At 40.3% G+C, this 16,654-nt stretch overlaps 1 protein-coding gene across 3 annotated transcripts in view; it reads left to right on the top strand.

The window, feature by feature from the left end:
- txndc16 (thioredoxin domain containing 16) overlaps nt 1-16,654 on the top strand; it is a 115,301-nt gene that overhangs the window by 71,359 nt on the left and 27,288 nt on the right. For 2 of the 3 annotated variants that reach the window (XM_072568714.1, XM_072568715.1), the window contains exons 15-16: nt 3,224-3,360; nt 12,964-13,048. In XM_072568714.1, coding sequence (XP_072424815.1) covers nt 3,224-3,360; nt 12,964-13,048 — 222 coding nt within the window. The remainder of the gene's footprint in view (nt 1-3,223; nt 3,361-12,963; nt 13,049-16,654) is intronic. The other variant, XM_072568716.1, reaches the window with a different exon arrangement.

The following is a 16,654-nucleotide window of genomic DNA, read 5'->3' as shown; positions in this document are numbered from 1 at the left end:
GTAACAAGATCTGTTACTGTTTGGAATATAAAACAGGGTGTGATTCACACATTCTGAAACTATTGTGAGAAATACTACAAGATGCAAGTGATTTTTGTTTCACTGCAAGTGAAAGTATCTTGCACCTAGAATGTGTCTACAGCATGCAATACTTTTGATGTGTAGTCGCTGGGAAACACGTCAGCCAACTTGCACTGTTTCCCACAAACAGCAGTGTGAGAGTGAGCAAATAATCTGTTTTTATGAGATTGATTGAGGGTGCTTTAATGATATGGAACAGTGGCTCCTGCCCTGTTCATTTTCAAAAGGAATCTTTTTGCCGACCTGAGAGGGCAGGTGGAGTCTTGGTTTAATGTCTCATCCAAAATCTGGCATGCCCAACATTACAATATGCCTTTGGATTCTATCCTAATTGCCAGCCTTGGTTTCTGTGTTCAAATCTGTGGGGTGGGACTTGAACTCACAATATTCTGACTCAGAGGGGCAAGTACTACCAACTCACACGAGGTAAATAGATCTCATGTAACGTTGCTTGCCATTAGTCAAATGCGGTATGTAGCACAAAATGTAGGATTTTCAAACACAAAAGCCAAATAATGTAAATAGTGGAAATCTGAAATAGAAGCAGAAAATGCTGGGAATACTCAGCAAATCAGGCAGTTGAGGAAGAAACAGGTTTGTACTTTAGGCAAATATTCTCAGGATTCTTACATAATTCTCCAAACCACTCATTTAAGGTGATTAATTAAAGATGCATTTTTATTATGATTTGGAGATGCCGGTGTTGGACTGAGGTGTACATTTTTTATTGTGTTATTCTGTAATTTTCACTTTTACATGGGTATTCACAATTCCACTCACGTTCTGTGAAAACCGAAACAAAACAAAAACTCAGCTGATCTAACAGCATCTGTGGAGAGAAATCAGAGGTAACATTTTGGGCCCCGTGACCCTTCTTCAGAACCCTTCTGTGAAAACAGCACATTTGACTTTATTCATTAACCTATGCTGCTGTCCATGAGGTAGGTTATGGAATTACTTATGTGAGGTAATCCTGAGGTTGATTGAATACACAGTTGAGATAATTTGGCCTCTTTTAATACTGTGTATCTGGTGTTAGGAACAATAATTTTAAATTTAATTTATATTTTGTATCTTTCTGTTAAGAAGGCAGCGACATAGTTACAGGTTAATTTTTAGAGTTGTTTTGTCAGGTTGATGCTGAAGGTCTGGAGGTCTCTTTGTATATATGCATTTTTCGTGAGATTTTTCAACCTTTGAAGTGAAGAAATGAAGATTGGTGGTTTAACGCATTAAAGAAAGTTGAATTATCTGTATTGTTGCCCAGCAACATGGGTCTATGGATAAACAGAGAAGATCACAGTCAGTAGTGGGATTTGATTTCAATAATGTTAGGAATTAAGAGTCTAAAGATGACCATGGAACAGTATTAATTATCATCGAAAAAATCTAGTTCACTGATGTCCTTCAGGGAAGGAAATCCACTGGATATCCCCCAGCTCTCAGATCCCAGTCTTCAAACAATTCAATTCATTCGATCAGTTGATGTCACGAGAAGGCTGAAGGCCCTGGACATTGCAAAGTTTATGGGCTCCAACAATATCTCAGCAATAATGTTAAGGATATTCTCTCTAGAACTTGCCATGTCCCTAACCAAACTGTCCTAGTACAGCTTCCACACTGGCATCTACCTGACAATATGGAAAATTGCTGATTTGTCTTATACACAAACAGCTGTTAAATCCAACCCAATCAATTACTGCTCCCTTAGTCTGCTCTCAGTCAGCAGCAATGTGAGGGAAATTGTAATCAATAGTACTGTCAAACAGAATGGGAAAATTAAATTTGAGAAGATAATAACTACGCTTGAAGTATCATCACCTGCTGGATACAATACAGTCATGTGTGGTTGTGATATATTGAGGCATAACCTTAGAAACAAGCAACAAATACAATGTAACTGGAACATATTCCTTTAAGGATGTAGTAAAGCTACTTGAGTAACTGAATTTTAACTATCACTCGACATGTCAAATTGAAATTTTCGCCTGGAAAGTGTTATGCTTAAACTGTGAAATTACTGGAAATTAAGATTAAATTGTTTTGCTGGCAAGATTCACAGACTTCAAAAAAGAACATTTGGAACATTATGTACAGCATCTGGAAATTGCATTCTTCAGTTCTTTGGGTGGGATCATTAGTTCAGATTCAAACTGTTTGTGTAATGGAGTTTCTTATGGTTAACTTTAGCTGACATTCAAAAAAATGAGGTTCTATTCCTGCAATTCTTATTCTGTCAACAATGATGCCTGCTAAGTACTCAAACTAATATCAACATACATTTAATGAAACCCTCATTCATGCATTTGTTGACTCTGACCTTGACAATTCCAGTATGCACCCAGCCATTTTGTTTCTTTTTAACCCTCCATTTCCATGAAATCATCGAAACATCTGCTGTCTGTATCCTAACTTGAACGCTACCATGTTTATTCGTTAGCCTTATGTATGCTGGCATACACCACCTTCAGTTTTTAACCTTGTTTTCAAATCCCTCTGTGATCTCATCTCTCCCCATCTGTGAAACCTCCTCAAACCCTACAACAATCTAAGATATCTGCACTCATCAAATTGTGGCCTTTCGAGCATTCTGTATTTTACTCACTTCACCATTGGTGGCTGTACTTTTAGACATGAAGGCCCTAACCTGTGAAACCGCCCCATTAGCTCCTCTTCTTCCCTCAAGATATAGTCTTGAAACTTGAGCAAACTGTTTGTCAACTTATTAAATAATTCAATATATCCATGCATAAAATATATCTTTAAATGCATGGTTACTGCTAAACTGGATTCTGGTGAATACTTGACACAGTAGCGCCCATTATGGCCATTAGAGGGTGTCTGTACATTATGTACTTAGAGGACACCATTTAGAAACTGCTGAATTACACAAAATTATTAGCAGGCTTATATTTGTAATGAAGGACTATTGGAAAAATAAATACTAGATAAGAATTACCAACTTTGTTGAATCAGGAATTTAAATACAATATGGTTGATTGTGATTGTTGAATTTGAGCATCATTGGTCATGTTACTTGCTATTAAACTGCTTCGGATACCTTTTGCTGGACATTTAAAAGTTCTTAATGATGTGCAACTATATTGCCTGAGTTGCTGATATTCATTTTTTCCCTTGCTAGGAGCAGAATACCTACTCCCGTTCTGTTGACGTCAGCAGAAGATGTTGAAGCCTGTCTAAAAGGAGATTTACACAGTGATCCTAAACCACAATGGGACATTCCTGTTGTAGGATTATTCAGCTCAGAAATGAAAGAAGGTACGATAAGAATGCCAAACTAAAACACTTGTATTATTTCTGTCAGATTATTCTTAAAGGTTTGCTTCTCTGTGGTCTCAATTCCGAAAAGGAAATTGATGGAAATTAGATTTGACATTTTGAAAGGCAACATATAATGCATATTTCCGTTCCTCTGTATGACACAAGTACTAGATCAGCTTCAGGCTATGTCAATGACAACCACTTTGCCGCTCATCATTCTCTCCCAGTACTATTATTGCCATTGTTGCAACTACCCATCCATTTGACATTCACTGAAAGTATTGTTTTTCAGATTCTGAATCCATCCCTTTCACCATAAAACAATAAGATGTGGAAGCAGAACAAGGTCATTCGATCTAACGAATCAGCTCCACCATGCATCCATTGCTAACATGTTTCTCAATCCCATTCTCCTGTCTTCTCCCTGTAAACCTTGAGCTGCTTACTAATCAAAAACCTATCTCTGTCTAAAAGACACCCAATATCTTTGCCTCTGTAGCCCTCTATGGAAATGAGTTCTGGCTAAAGGAATTCCTCCTCAACTCCATTCTAATGAGTCATCCCTTCAGTCTGAGGCTGTGCGTTCGGGTCCTGATCTCTCCAGTGGAAACATCTTCTTCACGTCCACTCTATCCAGGCTTCTCAGTATTCTGTAAGATTTAAACACAACGGAGTATTCTTCTAAACTCTGTTGAGTACAGGCCCAGAGTCCTCAACTGCTCCTCATTTAAAAAGCCCTTCATCTTCAGAATCATTCTTCTCTCAAGGTGCCTCCTATTTAACCTGGGGGCCACCACACCTCAGGCAGTGGGAGAGGTTGAGAAGGAGAGTCCCTCATGGTAACCTTGGTCAGTGTGTAATTGAACCCATACTGTTGGCATTACTCTGCTTCACAAACCAGCCAACCGACTCCTGTATTTAGATTGAAACAGAATATTTTTAGTGTTGAAAGAACATAAATACTGGATGAATGTGATAAATTTAAGATTGATTAGAAAGCCTTACATCATCTGACATAACTCCTGGCAAATTTTTCTTTTTCCTAATTTCTTTATGCTTGACTCCATTTCACACCAGTTGCACATTTTAGATTGAATCCAATGATGTATGACATTTGTGCCTTGCTTGACACTAAACCTCCAAGCTCATGTTCAATCCATCACCTGGTGAACGTTGGTGATAGAGCCGCTGGCAGAGGCCATTCATCAGAATGTCCACATAACTGCTCCGGAAGTGGGATTGAGGGTACACAAGATTATACTGTATGCGGATGTCGTCCTTCTGCTTTTATCAGACCCGATGACCTCCGTATCCCATCTGATACAATGTATCAATTCATTTGGGGCTATTTCAGGATATAAGGTCAACTTTGCAAAGTTGGAGGCTATGCCTTTGGGGGACCTTAAGGAAGTGCCAGAGGCTGAAGGTGGCCCTAAGTTCCCCTTTAAGTGGTGACGGACGGGTTTCCATACCTAGGTATCTTTATTAGCCCCATGTTTGATCGGTTATTACGGACTAACTTTGATCACCTGCTCAACAATATTAGGTGGGATCTCCAGAGATGGGAGGCTCTTCCAATTTCGTGGTTGGGCGGAATAGTCTTATTAAGATTAATGTCCTCCCTTGTTTACTTTATCCCATGCGTATGCTCACTATAATATTTCCCAGGTCAATGTTGCAGAGACTCATGGGTTGGTTTAGTTATTTTGTTTAGCGTCGTGGGTGACCCCTTAGGAGTTGATTTAACAGACATCAGGAGGTATCAATTGAGTTCCCTGTTGTCCTTTGTGTGTGATTGGACAGGTAACAATCCATAAAGTCATAGAGTCAGAGAGATGTACAGCATGGAAACCGACCCTTCAGTCCAACCCGTTCATGCCGACCAGATGTCCCAACCCAATCTAGTCCCACCTGCCAGCACCTGGCCCATATCCCTCCTAACCCTTCTTATTCATATACCCATCCAAATGTCTTTTAAATGTTGCAACTGTACCAGCCTCCACCACTTCCTCTGGCAGCTCATTCCATGCACATACCACCTTCTGTGTGAAAAAGTTGCCCCTTAGGTCTCTTTTATATCTTTCCCATCTCTCCCTAAACCTAGGCCCTCTAGTTGTAGACTCTCCAACCCCAGGGAAAAGACTTTGCCTATTTACCCTATCCATGCCCCTCATGATTTTGTAAACCTCTATAAGGTCACCCCATAACCTCCGACGCTCCAGGGAAAACAGCCCCAGCCTGTTCAGCCTCTCCCTATAGCTCAAATTCTCAAATCCTAGCAACACCCTTGTAAATTTTTTCTGAACCCTTTCAAGTTTCACAACATCTTTCCAATAGGAAGGAGACCAGAGTTGCACACAGTATTTCAACAGTGGCCTAACCAATGTCCTGTACAGCCGCAACATGACCTCCCAACTCCTGTACTCAATACTCTGACCAATAAAAGAGGGCATACCAAACGCCGCCTTCACTATCCTATCTACCTGTGATTCCATGTTCAAGGAGCTATGAACTTGCACTCCAAGGTCTCTTTGTTCAGCAATACTCCCTCGGACCTTACCATTAAGTGTATAAGTCCTGCTAAGATTTGCTTTCCCAAAATGCAGCACCTTGCATTTATCCTAATTAAACTCCATCTGCCACTTCTCAGACCATTGGTCTGTCTGGTCAAAATCCTCTTGTAATCTGAGGTAACCTTCTTCGCTGTCCACCACACCTCCAATTTTGGTGTCATCTGCAAACTTACTAACTGTACCTCTTATACTCACATCCAAATCATTTATGTAAATGAGAAAACGTAGTGGACCCAGCACCGATCCTTGTGGCACTCCACTGGTCACAGACCTCCAGTCTGAATAACAACCCTCAACCACCACCCTCTGTCTTCTATCTCTGAGCCAGTTCTTTATTCATGCTCAATATGGCTGGATATCAAGGCTTCCCAGGCAATGTGCCCTCTTATTAACCTGTTTTTCTTGGATGAGATGAGGACAGTTATGGACACTGCCGGAACCCCATTATTAATACAGTCAAGGCATGGAGGGAGATGTGTCAAAGTGAGGGTTGCTTATCCAATACTTCACCACTCACCCCCAGAGTTTGTATTGCCAGGGATCCGATCAGGGATGATTCACTCAGGGTTCTAACAATGGGCAGCGAGAGGAATTTCTAATTTGGGAGACTTGTTTGAAGGGGAGGTTATGATGTCCTTCGAGCAATTGAGCCGCAAATATGGGTTAGGCGGAAGTGAGTACTATAGATGCTGGAGATCAGAGTCAAGATTACAGTGATGCTGGAGAAGCACAGCAGGTCAGGCAGCAACTGAGGAGCAGGAAAATCGACTTTTTTCGGGTTTTTTTCAGGTTAGGGATTTCATCCACACTTCTCACTAAGCCCTTTAAGCCCGATAAAGAGAGGTTGTTGCTATGTGCCACAAGCACCCTCTTGTTAGTGCCCTCTATTGCCTACTGGGTGGTAGGGCCTGGCAGGATATTAACCGGCTATGTGAAGTCTGGGAGCAACAGCTCGGAGTGGAGATCTCCTCTGAAACATGGGAGGACATATGGGAGAATGCGTGAAAGATCTCAATCTGTAATAGGACATGTGCTGTGCAGTTATGAATTCTACACCGGGTTCATTTGTCACTGGACAGTCTGGTGAAGTTTAAAAAAAGGGCATCTCCAATCTGGCCCAAATGTAAACTAAGTGTAGGTAAAATAAGTGAGGGTGGCACGGTGGCTCAGTGGTTAGCACTGCTGCCTCATAGCACCAGGGTCCCAGTTTCAATTCCAGCCATGGGCAACTGTCTGTGTGGAGTTTGCACATTCTCCCAGTGTCTGTGTGGGTTTCCTCTGGGTGCTCCGGTTTCCTTCCACAGTCCAAAGATGTGCAAGTCAGGTGAATTGGCCATGCTAAATTGCCTGTAGTGTTAAGTGCATTAGTCAGAGGGAAATGGGTCTGGCTGGATTACTCTTCGGAGGGTTATGTAGACTTGTTGAGCCGAAGGGCCTGTTTCCAAACTGTAGGGAATCTAATCTACTCTAACCCATTGCTTCTGGACATGCCACAGGCACATGCTTATTGGGCGCCGAGGCGGCAGAGATAGGGAGGGTATTGAGTATCAAAGTTCAAGTAGACTCGACATCTCTCCTTCTGGGTCTCCCGAATTTATCATCTTCAGGAAGGCATGGGAAGAAACTATTTAATATTCCTACTTACTGTGCACAGAAGAATATTCTGATGAATTGGGTGTCTGAGGACTCACCAGGCTTGCTGGGATGGTGAAAATTAATTATGGAGCACATTCTCTTGGAATTTTTCATGAATATGGGTGCACTACAACACAGACCTTTTTTATAAGACATGGCAGCCCTTTTCGAGTTATTTGAATACAGAGCTGTCTGCTATCTTAACCAGGGCATTAGTTTAACCAGGATGGTTAGGTTTGCTGAACCCTGGGCCCTGGAAGAGGATTCCTGAGTATATGCGTATATATATAAAACGCTCCTGTTTTTTTGTTTGGAAGCTTTGTGCCAAGCATTGTTATTCTGTGTTCTTGTGTGTTCTTTTGTTTTTTGTTCAGTTACTTACTTATTTATTGGTGTTGTTTTGCACAGTGTCTGGTTTTGGTTTGTTTATAGGGTAGGTTAGTAGTTGCATTGTAATTTGCATTTTTGTTTATTACACTGGTATTTGTGTTTTTTTAACGACTTTATATTTTTGTAAAGTCAAAAAAAATAGTTTTTTTTGGCTAATAAATACATTTACAAAAAAATGTACGATGGTAGACAGACAATTTAAAGAACATTTACGAAAAAAGAACAAAAAATACAGTAAGGGAAGTGTTCCAAGTGTGGCTAACATTTGTTTTAGATCAGAGGAATACTTCTGTAATACAAGCTAAGCACTGCAAATGCTAGAGATCTGAAATAAAAACAGAAAGTCCCGGAGGAACTCAACAGACCTAGATGCATCTGTGAGGGAGCAACTGAGTTAATGATTTGAGTCCAATGTGATTCTTATATGGAGCTGAGAAAGGTCAGAAAAGTAATTGTTTTTATGCTGTTGATTGAAGGAGGAGGAGCACCAAATGGACAGTTTATATGAGTGCCCACTTGATCCCTTACCAATCCCTTACCAATCATTCCACTTGTTCTTCCTCGGGCGTAAGCCCTTCCTGAAGAAGGGCTTATGCCTGAAACGTTGATTCTCCTGCTCCTTGGATGCTGCCTGGCCTGCTGTGTTTTTCCAGCATCACAATTTTCAACACTTGTTCTTCCTCGCCAGGGGAAAATAACGGAAAACTACAGAGAAAACCTGAAACTACAGACTTGTTAGCCCAATATCAGTTGTAGGTAAAATGCGAGAATCTAATAGGATGTGACAACAGACACTTAGAAAAAAATGTTATGAATGTATCTAGTCTACTTTATATTTATGAAAGACAAATCATATTTGACAAGCCTGTTGGAGTTTTGTCAGAATAGACAAAGGGGAACCAGTAGATGTGGCATGTTTAAGTCTTTTGATAAGGTCCAACACAAGAGATTAAAGCACTTCAGATTTGTGGAATATACTGGCATGGATTGAGAACTGGGTAACAGACAGAAAACATAAATATAAATAGATGAATCATTTTCGGGTTGATAGGCTATGACCAATTGAATACCAGAAAGATCACTACTTTGAATCTTTGAAATTTTTTGCCCCCATGTGCCTGTGGGAATTTCAGTGTTTAGTTATGTTCAAGGCTGATACCAATAAATTTCTACATTTTAGAAACATTAGCAGATAAGGAGGGGAGGGGAATAATGCCGGAAAATGATTAGGTATTTCCAATCTGTATCAATGATTTGGAAAAGCAATTCCAAGTTGTTTGGAGAGCCTAATTAATGAGTAAAAAAGAAAATTGCCAGGAAGAATACATTGTGGAGAAATATGAGATTATCCACTTTGGTAGGATAAACAGAAGTAGAGAGTATTTCTTAACTAGTGAGAGGCTGACAAGTGTTGAACTCCCAGACTTTTTTTTTCCCAAGGTTGGGTCAATTACAAGAAGGCAAAGGTTCAAGGTGAGAATGGGAAAGTTTATGGGAGAAGTGCAGGGAAAATCTTTCACACATAAGGTGATGGGTGCCTGGAACGCACTGCCAGTGGGGATGGTGGAAGCAGGCATGTTAGCATAGTTTAAGGTGCACCTTGATAGACAGTTGAAGGGAAGGTGAACTGAGGGATAGATACCATGTATGAGTAATAAGTAGCTGGTCTAAATAAGTGTCAGGAATTGATGTAGGCTTGCTGGGCCAAAGGGCCTGTTCCTATGTTATTTTGTTCATTGTTCCAAAAGAACTTTACTGTTCTTGTTTGTGAGCCACTGAAAGTTAACCTGCAGGTACAAAAAGCAATTGGGAAGACAATTAGCATATTGGCCTTTATTACAGAAGGATTTGTGCAAAGGAGTGCAGCTGTCTTATTGTAATTATTTAGAGCCTTGGTGAGAACACTCTTGGAGTATTGTGCACTGTTTTGGTCTCTTTACCTCAGGAAAGGATATACTTGTTGCAGAGGGACAAAAGTTCACCAAGCTAATTCCTGGAATGGCGGATCATCCAGTCAAGAAATCTTAAAGAGACTGGACCTTTATTCTGTGGAGGTTAGCAGAATAACGGTAATCTTTTGCGTGGATTGACAGGGCAATTAGCATCAGCCCAGAGGTGCCCAGAACCAAGAGACACTCTCTGAGTAGGAGGCAGGCCACTTAGGACTGAGGTGTTCATGGTGAATCTTTGAAATTTTTTTGCCCCCATGCGCCTGTGGGAATTTCAGTGTTTAGTTATGTTCAAGGCTGATACCAATAAATTTCTACATTTTAGAAACATTAACAGCTAAGGAGGGTAGGGGAATAATGCAGGAAAATGATTTTGAAGTACAGGATTAGCAATGATCTCATTAAATATGAGAGTGGGCAGTGAGTTGACTGGCCTATTACTACCTTCCTTTCTTATAGAGTCAAACAGCACAGAAACACAAAAAGGTAATTAACCTCTGAATTCCCAGCTGAGCCACAAGCTAATTGGCACAGGATTGGCACAGGGTCAATAAGATTAAGCAAGTAAATGCGTGATTCAAAGATTGGTGTGGGAGGAATGGGTTTGAATTCATGGGACATTGGCACCAGTACTGGGGAAGAAGTGACCTGTTCCGATGGGACGTCTTCATTTGAACCGTTCTGGGACCAGAGTCCGAGTGCATTGCAAAACTAAGGCTATAGACAGGGCTTTAAGCTAAATAGGTGGTGGTGGTGGTGGTGGTGGTGGTGGGGGGGGGGGCGGGGGGAGCGGGTGGGAGCGGGTGGGGATGGGAAACGTGCTCAGTTATCAGGTAAATTAGAAAACCTGAATGAAAGGCAGAGGTTATTAAAATCTCCAGGACAGACACACATAGGACAGAGTACATGGAAAGGGTTAACAATCAAACTTCAAGCACACTGGACAAATGAATGACAATGAGAAGAGGGATGGTAAATATATTACAGAAAGTAAGTAAGGCAAAAGTAGGTGAGTAAAGTACAAGATGGGAAATTACAAACCAATTAACCTAATCTCAGTCTTGGGTAAGATCCATTATGAAGGATGAGGTTTCTGAATACTTGGAAGTGTATGCTAAAATAGGGCAAAGTCAGCATGGTTTCATCAAGGGGAGGTCATGCCTGACAAATCTGCTAGAATGTTTTGAGGAAGTAACGAGCAGGTTAGATGAAGGAGACCCAATGGAGGTTATCTACCTTCAAGAAGGCCTTCGACAAGGTACCACACAGGAAGCTACTGAGTAAGATAAGAGGCCCATCGTGCCAGAGGATAGAAGCTTGTCTGGCAGAAAGCAGAGAATGGGGATAAAAGGGTCCTTCTCAGAATGGCAGCCGGTGACAAGTGGTGTTCCACAAGGCACATGTTGGGACCACAGCTTTTCACTTTATGCATTAACAATATAGATGAAGGAACTGAGGGCATTCTCACTAAGTTTGCAGACGATACAAAGATAGGTAGAAGGACTGGTAGCATTGAGGAGGTGAGGAGGCTGCAGAAGGATTTGGACAGGTTAGGGGAGTGAGCAAAGAAGTGGCAGATGGAATATAACATGGGAAAGTGTGAGGTCATGCACTTTAGTGGGAAGAATAGATGCATGGACTATTTTCTAAATGGGGATAAAATTCAGAAATCTGAAGTGCAAAGAGACTTGGGAGTTCTAGTCCTAGATTCTTTCAACTTTAAGGTAAACTTTAAGGTTGAGTCAGTTAGGAAGGCAAATGCAACGATGGCATTTATTTTGAGAGGACTTGACTATAAAAGCAGGGATGTATTTCTGAGGCTCTATAAGGCTCTGGCGCACATTTGGATTGTTGTGCACAGTTTTGGGCCCCATATCTCAGGAAGAATGTACTGGCCCTGGAGCAGGTTCAAAGGAGGTTCATGAGAATGGTCCCAGGAATGAAATGCTTCACCTATGAGGAATGTTTGAGGTCTCACGGTTTATACTTGAGAGCTTGGAAGGATGAGGGGGAATCTAGTTGAAACATACAGAATACTGAATAGCCTGGACAGAGTAGATGTAGGGAAGATGTTTCCATTGGTGGGAGAGACTAGGACCCAAGGGCATTGTCTTAGAGTAAAGGGAAGACCTTTTAGAATGGAGATAAGGAGAAAGTTCTTCAACCAGAGAGTGGTGAATCTATGGAATTCAGTGCTACAGAAGGCTGTGGAGGCCAGGTCATTGAGTATATTTAAGACTGAGATAGATATGTTCTTGAGTACCAAGGGGATCAAGGGTTGTGGGGAGAAAGCAGGAGAATGGAGATGAGAAACATATCAGCTGTGATTGAATGGCAGAGCAGACTCAATGAGCTGAATGGACCTAATTTCTGCTCCAATGTCTTACAGTCTAAACAGGCCCTTGATTCCAACGCGCCTGCACCAACCAAATTTCTCAAATCAAACTAATCCCATTGCCTAAATTTAGCCCATAGCCCTCAAATCCTTTCCTATTCCTGTATTGTCCAAATGCCTTTTAAATGTTGCAACTTTGTGTTCCTCAACTACCACATTTCCATTCTATTCCATGTGTGCTTTCCTCAAAGGCTTGTTGTCTGATGTTGTTCCTTCATCTTGAACTGTTTTCTTGGCAGTTTTTTGTCAATAGTGGTTTGCCATTCTTTCCATACTTGGGGAAAGAAGCGGAGGAAGGTCCAAGTCTCTCTGAGCCTGAATTGAACCCATGCTGTTGGTATTACTTTGAACCACATGCAAATCATTTAGCCAACTGAGCTATATTGGAATTGTGTTATTTCCATTCTGAAATTTCCAGTAAGAAATAAATATCCCTTTCATGGAGATCCCAAAATATGTTGTAATTGTTACCATACAGAATCTGTGTGGACTATAACACACAAGGTTACACTCTGCAATCTCTAAAAATCAAGTTGCATCATTAATATATTTCTCAAAATTGAAACTTTCATCTTTTTGTGTTTGCCTTTGAAATCAACTTTTTGCCTTCATCAACTTTAAGAGATTGAGTGCCCTAAAAGCCTGTCTTATGTTTCAGAAAATGATGCCTTTATTGAAGCTGCATATTCCCTCAGGGGCACAATGGTATTGAGAATGTACATCCAGAAAGATACTATCTATCTGTAAGTGATTACATATTCCTTCTTTTCCAAGAATTCTGTGCTTGAGGTTTGTGAAAGCATTAAAAGAAATTCTGTAAAACAGTTACTTTCAGTCACATGGAACATCAAAATTTGTTTTCGCAATTCCTGCTGAAGATTTATGTTTCTAAAAGTTCACAGGCCATTGAGATTTATGTTCCCCCATTTGTTTGCCAATAAATTGCTGTTTTGTATTATTGTGACTGCAGCATACCTTTGTATAACACTTAATTGGGAAGATGTCTCAAGTCACTTCATAAGTGGAGCTAAGTACAGGAAATTAATGATTTTATCTACTACCGCAGCGCAGTAGATTTAGTAAGATGAACATTGAAGTGCTGAGCAGTGACTAAGAAGCAAGGCTGCATGCCTTTGAAATTTGCACAGCCAGTTTGCTATCACAACTACAGGTCATTGCTCCATCAAATTCACTGTTTTCACTGCTTTGCATGGATCAGGGATTGTTTGGAAATTGACTGAGCATCCTGTCAAATTAATATAGAAAGTACACAAAGTTTAATAAACCAAAGGTGAGACCAAATGCAGAAAGACACTAACTGACTATAGAAGATCTTGTGGAGCTAGACTCAAGCCCTCAAGTTTACCTTTTAAACCGTGACATTCTCCTTTTTAATCATAATTTCACAGGTTCTGTCCTAATTTTAAGTCTATTAAAGTGTTCAAGATGGCAAATGTGAATTTGTAAATGTTTCTGTCCTTCCATCCTTCTGTCCAGAAAGCGTTGTTAGCGTATTGGCCGTGCGTTTCAATACGCCTCTTGAATTTTGACAAAATGGAAGTTCTATAGGGAGGCACACAGGGGTGGAAGAGTCTGCATCAATGAGCCTGATTGTCTCCTCATTTGATGTCTGTATATATGCTTCCAACAGCATTTGCTGATCAAGGCAGGCAGGAATTTGAGATGATTTTTCTTTCCGCAACCCATGATCCTGGTCAGATTTAGCATCTGTATCTTTAACCCAGCAAAACCTATTTAAGTCAACAAATTTTGCAAGTGCTTGATAAGGTTAGTCTGACCTACTGTTACATTTCAATTTATACCTGAATTAATTAGTGTAATATGAACAAGTTGAAAAGTCATCATAATTAGATATTACTGACAGTATATTATGTTTGGTGAATGGTTCCAATTTTAGTAGTCGTTCATTTCAAATTTCAACTAATCTTGACAACTATTCAAAAAGCAAATCAATTCCCTTTGACATGGCACACAGAAAGTCATAGCCAATTTAGATAAAACAGGGGTTAGTGGCTGTGGATCAGTCTGTCACTTTTTTAAATATTGTAAGCTTATTTTAAAATTCCCTAAATATATTCTAATGTTTGAATTTTTCTCCTGTAACATTTGCTTTTTATAGGAACAGAGAAACCTATGTAGCCCCTCAGAGACAACTCAAAGTTTAATGCGATTATGGCTACTCTTTGTCAAACTCCATACACCTGTCTGTCTTTTCAACAACAGCTTACTTATAGATGTGTCTTTAGCATAATAAAACATCCAGCCATTTCATTGGAGCTATATAAAGTAAATTAGTCATTTTATTTCACCTCATCACATCACATGCCAGGCAATATTAGGTCAAATAGAGTCATAGAGATGTACAGCATGAAAACAGACCCTTCGGTCCAACCCTTCCATGCCGACCAGATATCCCAAGCAAATCTAGTCCCACCTGCCAGCACCCGGCCCATATGCCCAAAAGCATAGTCTGAGGGAGTGTCTGAAAGAAGAAAGTGAAATATTCCATATCCCTCAAAAACCTTGATTTAATTTTAAAAATCTAGTAATTTTAGATTTAACATCAGTTGCTATTCGTGGAAGAAGGTCACAAATGTTTGCCACTCACTGTGTGTAAGAGTGTTCCTTAGTTCAACTTCAAATGGTTTGACTCCAATTTTCCAAACTTTCCATCCTAGACTCACCAACCAGGAAAAGTAGTTACTCATGACTTGTCTTTTCAGTTTCCTTTACTATTTTAAAATCTGAGATCAAACCACACCTTAACCTCTCAAATTCCAGAAAGTACAGTCCGTTATATCTCTCCATGTAATTGAATCTTTGGAATCTAGGTATCTTTCTGGTGAATCTTAGAAACTATACTACTCTCCATCCAAGGCTTCTGAGTCATGGCATCTAGGACTGCTCAATGTGGTCCAACTAGGCATAACATCTACTCACATGTATTCTACTCCTCCCAAGTTACTTTCTATATAAAAGCCAAGTGCTGCAGAGGCTGGAAATCTGCAACAAACACAGAGAATACTGGAGAAACTCAGCAGATCTGGCAGTATATGTGGAGAGAGGAGCTGATTTACATTTTGAATCCATATGAATCTACTTTTGTACCTGCTCATAGCATTTTACTGCATTATCTACATGGACCTCAAGTCTTTTTTTGGACATCCACTATTTCTCACTTCACATGACTGAGAAAGTCCTCTCATCTACCATTTCAAGGTGAAAATTGATGGTTAAATAATTGCCTGTGATGACATCCATTGGCCAGACTTTTGTATATTCATTCAATCCATTAATGTTATTTTGTAATTGTACGCTTCTATCTACACTGCTTACAATTTCCTGCTGCTAAACCAATTTCCTTAGCAGGAAAGTACATTGAGGACAAGCAGCTATAGTAATGTAATTGTGTGTTTGAGGACTGTTATTCAGAAATGCTTTCAAGCAGTACATTATGAGAATGCTTTAACTGTTTTGGGACAAAGATTTTTCAGGATGTGTATAGTTGGGTTTCATTATTTGCACATGGACAAAGTTCCTGATACCTATAGTTGGGCTACATTTGCTGCTGGATTGCAATAAATGCTGAAATTTTTATTTAACCAACATAGTAACTACTCTAGATGATACAAACACTGGCCTTCTAACTGGTATATGACAATCAAATTAATGAATTATTTTCCTCTTGTCATTCATTGGAAACATTCTGTTCCTGTAGGCCAATCTCTATAAATGCTGTCAGGAAACAATTCCTCGTGAAATCTTTTTTTAAAAAAAATCATGGGGTGGGAGAGAATGAACATCCATGGATATTCTTCCACTTGTGACATGGAATCAGGAAAGTATTAGGATTTACCCTATTTGTCAGGGCTTTTATGGTCTTGCAGGCATGACCTACCTAGCCACAGGTCACACACTGAGACACACATGAATTCAGTGCATCAGTGGTCCATTTGGGATCTTGAGTCTGCTGTGCTGTTCAGTTAGATGCTGGCTGTGATGATTTCTTCACATTCCCATCTAGCCCTGATGTAAAGTCGTAAAGGAGTTGTCCTGGGAGTCTTTAACATTGACTCTGAACACCATGCAGCCTCATCACAGCAGGCCAAATATAGACAGGAAACCAGCTAATTACAGTGTACTGTCTTCCTTCCATTTGCCGATGACTCACTTACCTTCATGTTAATGCCATGAAGTACTAAGGGTAGCAAGGACATGGACTCTGGTGGGGGATGTGAATGTCCATTATGAAGAGTAGTTGAGTAGCAAAGAGTTAGTCAAGTCATAGAGTCATAGAGATGTGTAGCATGGAAACAGACCCTTCGGTC

Source organism: Chiloscyllium punctatum, chromosome 4 (assembly GCF_047496795.1).
Source record: "Chiloscyllium punctatum isolate Juve2018m chromosome 4, sChiPun1.3, whole genome shotgun sequence".
NCBI classification, from domain to species: domain Eukaryota; kingdom Metazoa; phylum Chordata; class Chondrichthyes; order Orectolobiformes; family Hemiscylliidae; genus Chiloscyllium; species Chiloscyllium punctatum.
The sequence above is the reverse complement of the archived record's forward strand: the minus strand, read 5'-3'. Positions and strand labels throughout refer to the sequence as shown.